Below are 13,662 nucleotides of genomic sequence, written 5' to 3' on the forward strand. Positions count from 1 at the left end.
AAAAAGTCTATTTTGTCAGGCTCTCTGCCAGGTTCTGGGACTACAAGTGTAAAAAGGATTGGCCCTGTCCTTAGGAAACTTGCAGTCTGTTGGAACACAGACATTCACAAGTGGATGGTCACATTATAATATGGTCTGTGCATAGAATGGCATCCAAGCAGGCCTGGTTTAATTGGAAAGGAAGGGAGTGGGCAGATTTTGTGCACAAAACTATTCTACTTCACTTTCTTTCTCAGGTTTTTTTTTTCCTAATGTTATATTGAAGCCAGAATTTATAGTACGTACCTCACATTCCACACTAAAACAATAAAAAAATAAAATAAAATATACATTATCTGAGAGCCTGCATTACCTAGGATGGTAACCAAAGCTGATTTACTGGGATGCTCTGAAGAGGAACAAGTATAAAATCCAGTGTCATTTCTTCCCACTGATGATACAAAAGCAAACAGAATCCGTATCATAGTTCTGTTTGTGGAATAGGTACTCATCTCAAAGTAGCTGCCCTAGATTTCAATAAAACAGAGTTTGACTTTAATGATCTCAACTTGGACTATTAAGTCACTGTTCTGCATTTTCAGAACAAAACTTAACATCTTACCTTTTCCAGGGCTTTGTTTTCTAATTCCCAAGAGAGCCCAAATCCATGGTTTACATGAACAGCTTTACACCTTATCCATAAGGGTTCTCCTACCTTAAGAAATAACTGTGGCAGTGTAGTCTGAGGAGTTTGGTTTAGATCTAGAAGATGAAAACATATTAAGTAAGAAAAAATTGATTTTTTTCCTCATCAATAAATATACTCCAAATACTCTGAAAAACAAAGATTTTCATATCCTCGCAAATGTCACTAACCACTTTAATAAAAGAATCTTTTAGAGACTCTCAACTCTTTCATGAAGAAATGAGTTGCGGAATCTATATTACATTAAATGGTATAAATATAGCCCTCTCTGGTAGTACAACCGGTAAAAGTGCTGTACAAAGCTCACTGCAGCTGCTTCACAGCGAGTTCGATCCCCAACCACAGAAGTGACCCACATGGCAACAGCAGACCTCTTCTGTTTCACTAACTTCTGCTTTCAGTACTTCATCAATCTGCCTGTTCTGCTCCCTACTCTGTCTCTAGTAACGCCTCTCACCACTCCTGTACCTCAGTTCTGTATGCATAAATGAGTAAGTAAATACTTAAAAAAGATAAAAAGAAAAGAAAGCAAATACAGTAAAGAAAAAAAGATGTAAAATATAAATTAATAAATTAATAAAAATAAATAAAATGGTATAAAGAAACTACAGACAGTCCTCTGTATTACCCATGGGGGATTGGTTTAGACTCCCATGGACACACACACACACACACACAAAATCAGGCCCTACCTGGTGGTGTAGTGGGTTAAAGCACAGCACTAAGAAGCTAAAGTCGCTGAAGCATGAGTTCGATCCCCGTCCTGAAGTGACCCACATGGCGCAGCAGACCTTTCCTGATCCACCTGCAGTTCCCCTCAACAGTATAATTCGTTGCTCTCCCTGTTCTGCTCCCCACTCTGTCTCTGGTGAATCCTCTCACCACCTCTGTACCTCTGGCCTATACTCCAGTTTTGTATGCATAAATAAATAAATCTTTTCCAAAAAATCATGGATGTTGAAGTCCCTTATATGAAATGGTATAGAATTTGCACATGACCTACGCCATCATCCTATATCCATCACATCTAGATTACTTATAATACCTAATACAAAGTAAGTGCTATAGCAACTGTTGTCGCACTGTATCACTTAGGGGATAATGGTAATCTGTACAAGCTCAGTACAGATGCAGCCATTGTAGCCCTAACTACAGAATAAGAAGAATATACCAACAACCGAAACACATAATACTATGGTCTCACCTATTGTGAAGAGCTTGGTACATTCCCTGCCCAGCTCATTTTTTGCACAACACCTTATGTCTGTTCCAAATAATTCATGAAGAACACTCTCTTCCTTTGTAACAACAGCCGGACTTTCTCCTTTACAGCTACAATTAGAAAACAAATAAGTGTGTTTTAAAATTTCAAGAGACTGTTTTGAAGAAAAACAAAATTTAATGTTCTAGAGCTTGTTTTAGAGCACAACGAAAAAAGCAGGTCACAGTTAAATTAACGTAAATCTATGGTTTCAGGGAAGAGTTCAGAGGATAATGACTTAGTTACTAGTTATCTCAACAATTAGAATAACATTAGAGAGAATTACACAGCAAACCACTTTAAAATTGTGTTTGGTGACCTCTTTTGTTTTTGCTGCTATTTTTTTAAAGAGCATGAAAAAAGAATTGAGAAAGAAGAGAGGAGTGGAGGGTGGGGGAGGAAGAGAAGGCGGGAAAAGGGAAACTGGATTAGGTGAAATATACTGAACAAGGTAGGCATCTTCTCCACCAAGACAGGAGAGGACAATAGTGAGAGGGTGAGAGTGTAAGTAAGCCTGCCGAGGAGGACAGTGCAGGGGTCACTCTCAGGAAATTGGCCACATGCAGGACTCGTCAGAGCCCCTCCCTCTCAGCCTCAGCAGAACCCACGTCTCCAGAACCCCTCTGCTCCTATTTGTTATTTCAGTCCAGTGTATTCTTTTTTTGTTTGGTTATGCATCATTCCTTGAGGTTTATTATTATCATTATCACTGTTATAAGAAAGCAGTAATTTTTGTTGCAAAATTTTGGAGAACAGAAAAATTCAAAGGATTTTAAATAACTCCTCTTTCTACCACTCTGAAACAACTGTTACTATTTTATTAGGAAGTTTTCCAACCTTTCATTTTGTTTTCTACGCACACATTACACATGTATCTACAGTGCTTTTTCCTCTAAAATTTGGTGTCACACTCATATCGTTGTAACCTGATATTTTGCTTTTTTACCATCTACTTAGTCCCATTTTTTAAAGAAGGTTGTTTAGTAATTTTAGTTAATTCAAATTGCATGAATTCTTACTTTGTGAGAACTTAGCTATGATACAAATGAAAAAGCAAACTTTTTTTTTTCCTGCCAGACATGGTTCTATGTGCTTCACATATACTAATCCATCTAATTGTCAGCTCAAACTTACAAGGTAAAAATAGTGTATCCTTCCTTTTCTTCTGATGCAGCAAGGACAGATCAGGTAGCTTGCTCAGGGCCACACAGATGAAAAGCACACTTGGCTTCAAACCAAGGCTAGATTCTGTATCTTTACACAAGCACATTTAAACTGCTTTCTCCAAATAAACACAATAACCACAACTGAAATATTTATCTATAGAGAATTTCTTACTTCTGGGGAATTATAAGCTAAAACCAGTTCCTTTCTTTTTTCCCCAGCCAATGCGTAGGAAACTGTCCTGTAATTTTAAAAGTCTCTTATTTGTGTAGTAGAACATTCAGGATGGGTCCCCAGTTGAAGGACTGACTAAAAAGTTCCCTTCACCTCCCTGTGGTCTATACTAGTCACTCTTTTAGAAACCAAATGCTCCTGTTCTAACAATGATACATCATGCTTTTGATGTGATGTTAACTGTATTAGAAAAAGACCCAAAATGTGAAGTTAACATAGCAGTTCTCTTGACCACATGCCTACCTTTCACTCTGTGAATCACAAAATACCCATTCTACAGTTGGTTCTGGAATGCTTTCAGATATGCAGACCAAGGCATCCTGATTTTCCATTTTTCTGAAGTAAGGTCTCCTTAATGTATAAAGCAGTGTACCTAGAGCATCACAAATTATTGACATTTTAAAATTATAAAAATAATGGTCTTTGCAACATGGAATCAACCCAAATGCCCAAAAGTAGATGACTGGATTAAAAAGAGGTGGCACATATACTCAATAGAACATGACTCAGCAATCAAAGAAGATAAACTCATGCCTTTTGCAGCAACATGGATGAAGCTGGAAGGGATCATGCTTTAATAATATAGTCCCTCTTCATCAAAACATTAAAATCAACTAAATTTAACACTTACTGCTAATTGGGGGCTATTTCACAGATCTATATACAACCAAGTAGAGCAAAGTCATGTAAAAATAGAAATATTGACATGCACAGGAAAAAGCAAATTTAAATTAACAAAGTTTATTCTATTTTTGTCTAGAAGCTCCTCCACTACAACTCAAAACCATCTTTGCTTCTTCTACTTTCCAAGTTGATTTGTGAATTTCCTGGCTCATAGCCTCCTACTCAGCTCACTATGACCACTGCTTCTGTCACATCTCCCCCATTCACTGATTCTCCACCCCCGTCTTTCCCTTGCTAGTACCATTTTGTATGCATTGAGCTCAATGGCCTAATTTAGGATAATCTCCCGTCTCAAGATTCTATTTTTTTAAAAAGATTTATTTATTCATGCATACAAGAGCTGGGGTACAGGCCAGAGGAGCAGGAGCATCAGTGACATCACCAAAACCAGAATGGGGAATAGAATGGGCAGATGTACTGAAATACACTGCTGAAGGGAGCAGCTGGTGAGGCAGGAGAGGTCTGCTGTGCCATGTGGGTCACCTCTGGGGCCGGGGATTGAACTCAAGCTACAGGGAGTATAGGTAGCTTCATAGGGCTTTGGCTTAACCTGTTGCCCCACCAGGGAGGCTCCTGTTTCAAGATTCTGAATCATTTCTGCAAAACCCCTTTTGCTAAGTTAATATATTCACAGGGTCTGTGAATAAGAACATTTCTTTGGAGGATCAAAAATTACAAAGTTTAAAACTCATACTTATATTGCTTGAAACTCAAATTCTCTCCCATAATTTTATCTGGACATAGGCAAGAATGTACTGATTTAGAAATGCAGAGATACACCAGGAGAGGGTAGAACAGAATTTAGAGTTCAGTTTGGCCTCCTGTGCAGGTTAGAACATTATGCCTCACTCCTCCCCTCCACTTTCACTCCTATGCTGCTTAACCTAAACTTTCTTTCTGCTTCTACCTGGACCCTCCTAAGGAAAAGAGTTCACTAACTCCCAAGGAGAGATTCTTTTTATAGGTTATTTGTTTCTTCCCTCTTGACATTCTCATTATCTTTTCCTTGTCTTGTATTCTTAGAATTTTTTTATAATGTGTCTTGCTGTATTTCTCCTGTCATCATGGTAGTTTGGTGTTATTCTTGCTTTTTGGATGTCTACTTTCGTCTCCTTCATATTAGGGAAGTTCTCTTCTATTATCTCTGTGAATATTTTCTCTATTCTTTGGCCTATCTCTTCACCTTCTGGGATACTTGTAACTCTGATATTTCCTTTCCTAATGGTGTCAGATAGCTCTTGAAGTGTTTCTTCATTCCTTTTCCTTTTTATTTCTTTTTCTTTTTTACTTCTCTTTGTTTCTGTGTCTTTGAGGGTGCTGATTCGTTCTTCCATTTCATCTATTCTGTTTTCATTATTTCATATTATTTATCTCCTCTAGTGGCCTTTTCATCTCCTGGAATTCTTCTATTTCCTTTTTTAACATCTCATTTTCTTTCTTCAGTCCGTTGATTGATTGTCTCATGTCTTTTTCATTTCTCTCATTCATTTCCTTGTTTGCATTCTTCAACTCCTTGATGGTTTGCCTCATTTCATTTTTTTCCTTCTCATCTTCTCATCTTTTTTTTGTTTGTTTATCATGATGATTCTGAATTCTCTATCTGGTAGGCTGAGCAGTTCTTCTATTTCTTTGGTGGTTTTTGCTGAATGATCTTTTTGTGATGAATTTCCCCCCTGTGGACTTGCTTGAATATTTGTTTGTCTTCTTTTCCCTGTCATGTATTTTCTAATACTTTCTATTCGTTGAGACAGTGTTGCTGTTATTGACTGGCATTTTTTTCTGGCTGTTCTTTATGGGATGGCAGAGGGACTTCCAGACACTGCAGTTGTGGAGGGTATTCTGAGCCTTGTTTTGTTTCAATATCTCCTGTTTTTCCAGCCCCTACTGTGTGGAATTATGTCTGTTGTCTCTGCCAGTGACGCTCAGGGGTCTCTTGTGGTGTTCAGCTTCTTCTGGTAACTCGTTGAGTCCTTGTCTCTGCTAGGGCCTGTTGATCTTTGTAGACTTCTGATGTCCCAGGTTCCTTCTATGCTTGGATGTAGCACCAGAGGGTGGGGTGCATTAGAAATGTTGCAGCTGGGCCTGTGGTTGAGCCAGTCACTGGTTTTGTGTATTTTTTGAGCACAGTGAGCCTTGCAAGGCAGTGCCTTCCTGGCTCACATGTCTTCTGGCCACTGCTGTTCAGTAACACCTTGAGTCCTAATTCTGCACACCCCACAGTTGTGCAGACTGTCAGTCCTCCCTCTAGGCCTCCAGGGCTCTTTGTGCCCACTCAGAGCCATCTCTCCATGAGCAGTCTTTCTCTATCACTTGGGGGAGTGTTAATGGGTCTGTTTTGATTCAGTCTAAGTATTTTTTTTTTTTGCTCCCTTTTATCTCAGGGGCTTTGTGAACTTGCTGGCCCTGCCTTAGTGACTAATGCTGGGTGGGAACAAACCTCCAGGCCTATGCTGTGGGGGTGAGTGAAAGGGTTGTAAGCCTTGCAGCCACCCCCATCATGGAACTCCCCAATTGCTGATTCTCCCTCAGTTATCTTCCTTTTAGTGAGTCCAGGGTGTTCTCATTTGGGTTGAAACTTGTAGTGTGTAAGTCTATAGTCTGTTTTTATATATTCCTGTGCGAGCCTGGATATAGTCATCTCGGAGTCTTTACTCTGCTACCATCTTACCCACTCTCGAGCTGGTCAAGCTGGTCTGTCAACGGCTTTGGGCAGCGCCCAGGTGATCCGGATTGGATCTGCAGTCTTTCCTCAGCCTGGGCTCCACTCACTGAGCTGAGACTTCTCCCTTCACCTCCAGGGCTTTAGCAAGGGGTAAAGCAGCTCCTGCAGCCCAGCCCGCCGAACTTCCAGGCGCCTGAGCCCTCCCGGGGTGGAGGAGGGGAGTTCTCTTATCGGAACTCCCCAATCGCCAATTCTCCCTCAGTTATCTTTCTTCTAGTGAGTCCAGGGTGTTTTCATTTGGGTTGAAACTCGTAGTATGTAAGTCTATAGTCTATTTTCAGTCCTAAATTCCTCCGCGAGCCTGGACACAGTGATCTCGGTGTCTTTACTCTGCCGCCACCTTTTATTTTCTCCCAAGATTCTTTTTAAAGCAATTTCCTCTTTAAAGAAAGTTTTCCTATCTTGAATTCCAAACTCCCTCCTTATAATAAATTTGTTTACAAATATCATGATATATCTGTGTATGTGTAAATGTATATGTATTTACATACACATACATGCATAAAATAATTTGTGAAATACAGTTTTGGGAGTTTTAATAATAAAACAAAATGCCCATGAACCCATATTGAGCTCAATAACTGGAATATTAACATATCCCTTTAAATGTAGTAATGTTTCTCCTCACCTCAATCTTAGATAACTTTTACCCTAAATTTTGTGTTTGTCATTCCCATGCTTTAAAAAATCTTTTTACCACATAGCAATGTGTATATTACTAAACATGTCTTTCAAAAGTACATTTTCCCATCCAACTAAAGTTTTAAAAAATCACTGATAGTGGGAATGCAAACTGGTTCAGTCACTATGGAAAGCAATATGCATATTCCTCAGACTAGTAAAAATGGGGCTCCCAGATGACCCAACAATTCAACTCCTAGGAATCTACCCAAAGGTCACAAAAACACTAATTCAAAAGGATACCTGCACCCCTATGCTTACTGTAGCACTATTTATAATAGGCAAGACTTGGAACCAACACAATTGTCCAAAAACAGATGACTGGATCAAGAAGATATGGTATATATACATTATGGAGTACTATTCAGCAATCAAAAAAATTAACAACATGGATGGAGCTTGAAGGGAGTATGCACAGTGAAATACGCCAAAAGGAAAAAAAGAAAACTATCAGATGATTTCACTTATAGAAGGCAAGTAGGGGAACTAAATAAAGGACCAGGGAAAGGGACTATGGTGATGGAGCACAGGTGAATTGATGGTAGAAATTCTATGGGGACTATACCTGAGAAAAGAAAACAAACATTGTGAGAAAAAAAAAGAACAATAATGTTAAATATATAAATATATTTAAATAAATAAGTTTTTAAATAATAAAAATCACCCATAGTTTTCATGTTGCAATACTTCCATGCTTTTTTAAAAATTTTAATGATCACATAGTAGTCCCTTGGTGTGCACATACAGCAATCTGTTGTTACATTTTCTTGCAGCAGTCATTTGGGTTGTTGCCAATTTTTTGCTACAATGGTGCTATGAATATTCTACATATTCCTTTTGATATAGGTATATAAGTTTAACAATATACCTAGGAGGAGAACTGCTGGTTTACATGGTCTTAGCTTCACAAATGATGACAGTCTGGTTTCCAATGTGGTTATATTGAGTAGGGCCTAAGGTTTCCCATTAATGTAGAGACTCACCAAAATTTTTAAATTTTCAACACAATCTAGTGGATATAAAGTTGTATATCACTGTGGGTCTAAATGGCATTTTAAAATTATAGATTAAATATGCTTATTGACTATTTAGACTATTAGACCTTTGTTGATTATGTAAATTGCAAATATCGTTTCCCACTTTGTGGTGGCTTTTAGTTTTCTCCTTGCAATTTTAAACCATTGGTCTCTTTCATCTCCTAGAGAAATTCTTTTTTAAAATATAACTTGCTTCCACATGAATTTTTTTCAAAGATTTAAAATGAGAAATTATGGTCAAGGGAGATAATTATCATCCAAAATATTTTAACTAGTTAGTCCAGATTTCCTGACTCATACCAGAAGAATTTTCTCCACATTACACAGTAAGCTATCTTTCTTCTCCTCAAAATACTCTATTTTTTTCTCTATGCTAAATATTCTCAGTGCCTTCATCTGCTCCTAATTTAAAGAATTTCAAGTTTGTCATGATTCTGGTTGTTCTGCTTTGTCAATATTCACCTGAGAAAAAATATAAAGGACCCACCCTGGTGGCCTAGGGGTTAAGTCTCAGTGCTGTTACTTCTACTGCCCGAGTGTGATCCCTGTCCAGGGAGCTGACCCACATGTCACAGCACACCTCTCTTGTTTCGCATGCTGCTCCTCTTAGCAGTGTAGTTCATTAAACCTGCCTTTTCTGTTCCCCACTTTGTTTCTGGTGAATGTTCTCATACCTTCCCTGACACACTCTGGCCTGCATCTCAGTTCTACTATAAAAAATATATATATATAGCAAATATATATATATATATATATATATATATATATAGGAAGGAAGTTGTATATATATATATACACACACACACACATATATATATATATTTATGAAATTAGTGGAAGCTTTCTATTTTCTGTTCTATATATATATATAGACATTTTGTTTTCATGGAAGCTGCCAGGGTTCAGATTTCCTTGTAAGCCACCTTGCTATACTGTTGGCTAATACTGGACTTTTGGTTTACGAAACCTTTCCTTTTTTCGTTTTGACCTCTGCCAAGTCTCCCTCAACCCTGATTTTTTGAACCCCACCACCCAGCAGAATGTCAAAACCATGTTACTTATATTTTTACATGGCAAATCTTAAGTGAAAGGAAAATACCCTAAGTGTAATTGAGATGCAGCAAATACCCACTTAACTTACACAAATTCAACTATAAACATTGCGCACACACAAAAAAAAAGAATGTCCAGCAAGCCAGAATTCGTTTATCTCTTCCATTCTGAAGCACAGACTTATTTACATAGAGGAGGGTAGGCAGCTGGGGAAAGGATAGGGAAGAAGATGGAAATCAAAGAAACAAAGCTCCTGACCGTTGAGCTTCTAGGGTTCCAGTCTTACACTTTAAAGTATGTTAAGGGCGTTTCAAAATAAATCCTGACAAATTTTTACTTTGTCTGATTTTACTCTTTCAGGCTGAATTTAGAAATAATATCCCACCGTCAGTTCTAGTAAAAAGACCTTCTGGGGCCCTCCCTGGTCAAAGTGCAGCACTGGGAAGCTATCAGCAGCCACTTCAACACGAGTTCCATCCCCTGCCAGGGAGGTGACCCACATGGTGCAGCAGGCCTCTCCTGTCTCACCTGCTGCTCTTCAGCAGTGTATTTCACTTGATCTGCCTGTCCTGCTTCCCCACTCTCTCTCTGGTGAATCCTCTCACTGCCCCTTCACCTCTGGCCTGTACCCCCATTCTGTATGCATAAATAAAACTTAATAATAATAATAAAACAACCTCTGGGACTCTAGCTGGCCACAGTGCTCTCGTCTGCTTCTGATCTCCCTGCAAGACCAGGCATTCTCACACAAGAGCTAGTCCTGTGTGATGCAGAAACTGTAGACCTGCCTAACTCAGCCTCAAGCTGTGGTCCTCATGCCTGTGACCACAACCTTTGGGCGAGGTGATTTTCTCATCTACGTGAATGAAAGCAGGATGGTTGAGATGACTGGAGAAGAAATATGCAAACACCTCCCCAAAATGTGGTTGTGGTCATCACTGAGCTGGGATATGTCTGCAGGCTGGATGCACACACACCACAGCCCTGTTTTAAAAAGGCATAAATTTGGAGTTTCTGGAGCACTGCTTTGGCCCCCGACAGTGCTAGACCTAAGTGAATACACCCACCTCTGGCCCTTGTCTGTCGAGTAAGGTAAAGCTGTCTGTCAAGTAAGGTAAAGCTGTCCGTATGGATGGTACTGAGTCTGTGCAACCTTTAGGCTTCATAACTTGGGGAAACAAGCAGAAGCCAGAAGATACATTTAGTTGGTGGTTTGGCCAATTGCACAGTTATCTCGCTGGGTAGGTAAGAACCATTGGATTATTCCTTATAGTTTACCTAGTGGCCTGGCATTTATTTAGGACAGTAGCCACTAGCTATACATCACTACTTAAATTCAATTTTTAATTTGTTAAAATTAAATAAAGTTAAAACTTTGAGGGGCCCTCCCTGGTGGCGCAGTGGGTTAAAGCACTGCACTGAGAAACTAAAGCCAATTCCGCATGAGTTCGATCCCCGCCCACCCCGGAGGTGACCACATGGCGAGGCAGACCTCTCCTGACCCGCCCGCTGCTCCCCTCAGCAGTGTACTTCGGCCATCTGCCTGTTCTGTGCCCCACTCTGTCTCTGGTGAATCCTCTCACCCTCCGCATCTCTGGCCTGTACCCCAGTTCTGTATGAATAAATAAATAAATCTTTAAAAAAAAAAAAAAACTTTGATACCTCAGTCACACAGGTCACATTTTGATGATCAGCAGTCACAAGTGACCAATGATGATCATATCAGACAGAACACACAGATATTTTCATCGTCAGAGAGTTCTGTTGGATAATGCTATGGTCTTATAATCTTGTGAGCTATGTACTTTTTTTTTTTTAACATTGATAGTGGTTTATTTTTTTTTTATTACAAAGTTTATTTTTACATCATTTTGCACATTTTTTTTTCCATCTCGATTGTAATCTCCGCGGGTTTCCCATCACCAAATCACCCCTGTGCCACCACCATAGTCCCATGCATTTCCCTCCCTCCCCCCCACCCGTTTTTGATCCCATTCCCCACTCCACCCCCACAGAATGTCTCTGGTATATGGTTGTTCGTTATTTTTGTTATTTTCTCGCCTGGTCCATTATACTCTTGCTATGAGTGAAACCATCCGGTATTTTTCTTTCTCTTTCTGGCTTATCTCACTAAGCATGATCTTTTCCAGGTGAGCTATGTACTTTTATCCCCTTTGTACAGATAAGGAAATTGAGGCTCAGAGAGATTAAGTGACCTGCCAAATGTAATTTATAGATCTACTAAAATTTTGAGTTCAAGGCCAGAATGTTTTCCATTTCTTTTCTGTAAACTAGCTGGAAAAAATAAAGTGGGGGAAGATCTGAGCAGAGGATGTCTCGGTTTTTAAGAATGCTCATTCTGACATCATGAGTCATGTCAGAGAGTCCCAAAAAGTTATGTGGATGGTTAAAGTGAACTTAATCAATTTACTGAATTCAATCAATGGGGAGAAACCTAAATGTGTCTAGAGCAGCTGATAAAAAAACCAAAACTTATGAATTCTAGAATATTCTGAATACATGGTAACAAGCTGCACTTACTTCTTATACTCACTGTAAACGATATTGTGCAATTGACAGCTTCACTCTGGATAAAAAGTAGGTATTCTCCAGCCTGGGTTTCTGTCATTTTCAAAATGACCATGGAAATTACTCCTCTGAAAAGCAAGAAAGAGAACTTATTAGCTTGGAGAATATGTGAAACTAAAACAAAAAATCTCATACTGAGTCAGAATGCGGTTTGGTGACTCCTGTGTCCAATCTCTGTGGCCCACAGGTCTCCCTGGTGGAGAACACAGCTTCTGTTAAGCACCCAGCACCCAGCCTAGCCTTGCAAGTCTGCCTTGACTTTTAACCAGTCATTCCTTTGGGAGCAGGTGACCTCCTTTCCAGCACCTTCACCTCATGCTTCCAAGCCCTTAGGTGGGAAAGCTCCTGTGTCAGACTGCACAGCTGTGTGGTACAGGCCATTCCAGTGAAGGGCCAGTCTATTCAATAATAGAGCAGCCCCACAGTCTGTTTATCCAGTCACCTGGCCACCAGCCTCAGTTCTGCAGAAACAGCTTTTTGTATAACAAGATACAAAGAGATAAGAACATTCTGTTCTGTGCCTCTCTCTTTAGATGAACAAGTCAAGCAAAAATTTGACAGAAGGCACTTTCCTATGAAATAATAATCCCACTGTCATAGCACATAAATGTAAGAAGAAAGTTTCAGTGTTCGTAATTTTAACCTTTCAGATACTCAGTAAAGATAAATTTAGCTAGGGGCATTAAATTCAAAGAAAAAGGTTGATGTGTGGTTGGTAATACCAATTGGTATTGGAGCTTAAAATAGTCTCTAGTAGTTTGTTGAGTAATATTGGATTTAAAAGGACCCTTTATGACTTTTAGGCTCACACTACTCAAAGTGTGGTTATTCTCCAAGAGTGTTAGCATCATCTGTGAGTTGACAGATGCAGAAGTTCAGCCCCACCTAGATCTACTGAACAAAAACTGTCTCTGAAGAGAATCAGAATGTAACAAGATTCACAGGCAACTCAAAAGCACTATGCTGGAGGAGCCCTGCTTTACACACCCCCATGCAGCAAGTTCAAGGGTATATGTTCTTGCATCCACACAGATAGCATATTAGTAGGATATGTATTTTATTTATTTTTGCAGATATTTTGGTGATGTGCTTTTTCCAAACCATTTACTCTCCTAATACCATTTGTAAACTCTTGTGCATATTATCAAACACTATATGACAGTTATCAAGGCTTAGGTGTTCAAGCTTTTTGGCTATGAGTCAGCATAGCTACAAATTTCTGAAATTCTTTACTGGAGAAAAGTTGCTTGAAAATGTATTAGTACTGAGCCTCCCTGGTGGCACAAGGGGATAAGCACAGCACTATGAAGCTGTTTGCATCCACCGCAGAATGAATTTGATCCCCAGCCAGGGAGCAACCCACATGGCATGGCAGACCTCTCCTGTCTCACCTGCTGTTCCACTTATATGTGTAAACAAATAAATCTTTAAAAAAATAAGCTATTAAACATGTATTGGTACTGAGTTAAGCAATCCATATCAGCTCTATGACTTTGGCTACCACTCTGGTTACCTGTCCAAAAGCAAAGTAGGCAACATCTAGTGGAGAGTA

The 13,662-nt window shown here is 39.4% G+C and overlaps 1 protein-coding gene across 1 annotated transcript in view; it reads right to left on the reverse strand.

Moving 5' to 3' along the window:
* FLT3 (fms-related tyrosine kinase 3) overlaps positions 1-13,662 on the reverse strand; it is a 62,097-nt gene that overhangs the window by 37,214 nt on the left and 11,221 nt on the right. The window contains exons 3-7 of the mRNA XM_012723383.1: positions 12,063-12,178; positions 3,588-3,717; positions 1,890-2,017; positions 602-741; positions 353-506 (exon numbers count right to left, since the gene is read on the reverse strand). Coding sequence (XP_012578837.1) covers positions 353-506; positions 602-741; positions 1,890-2,017; positions 3,588-3,717; positions 12,063-12,165 — 655 coding nt within the window. The 5' untranslated portion in view covers positions 12,166-12,178. The remainder of the gene's footprint in view (positions 1-352; positions 507-601; positions 742-1,889; positions 2,018-3,587; positions 3,718-12,062; positions 12,179-13,662) is intronic.

The sequence above is a fragment of the Condylura cristata genome, unplaced genomic scaffold (assembly GCF_000260355.1).
Source record: "Condylura cristata isolate star-nosed mole 26May11 unplaced genomic scaffold, ConCri1.0 scaffold00010, whole genome shotgun sequence".
Lineage (NCBI taxonomy): Eukaryota > Metazoa > Chordata > Mammalia > Eulipotyphla > Talpidae > Condylura > Condylura cristata.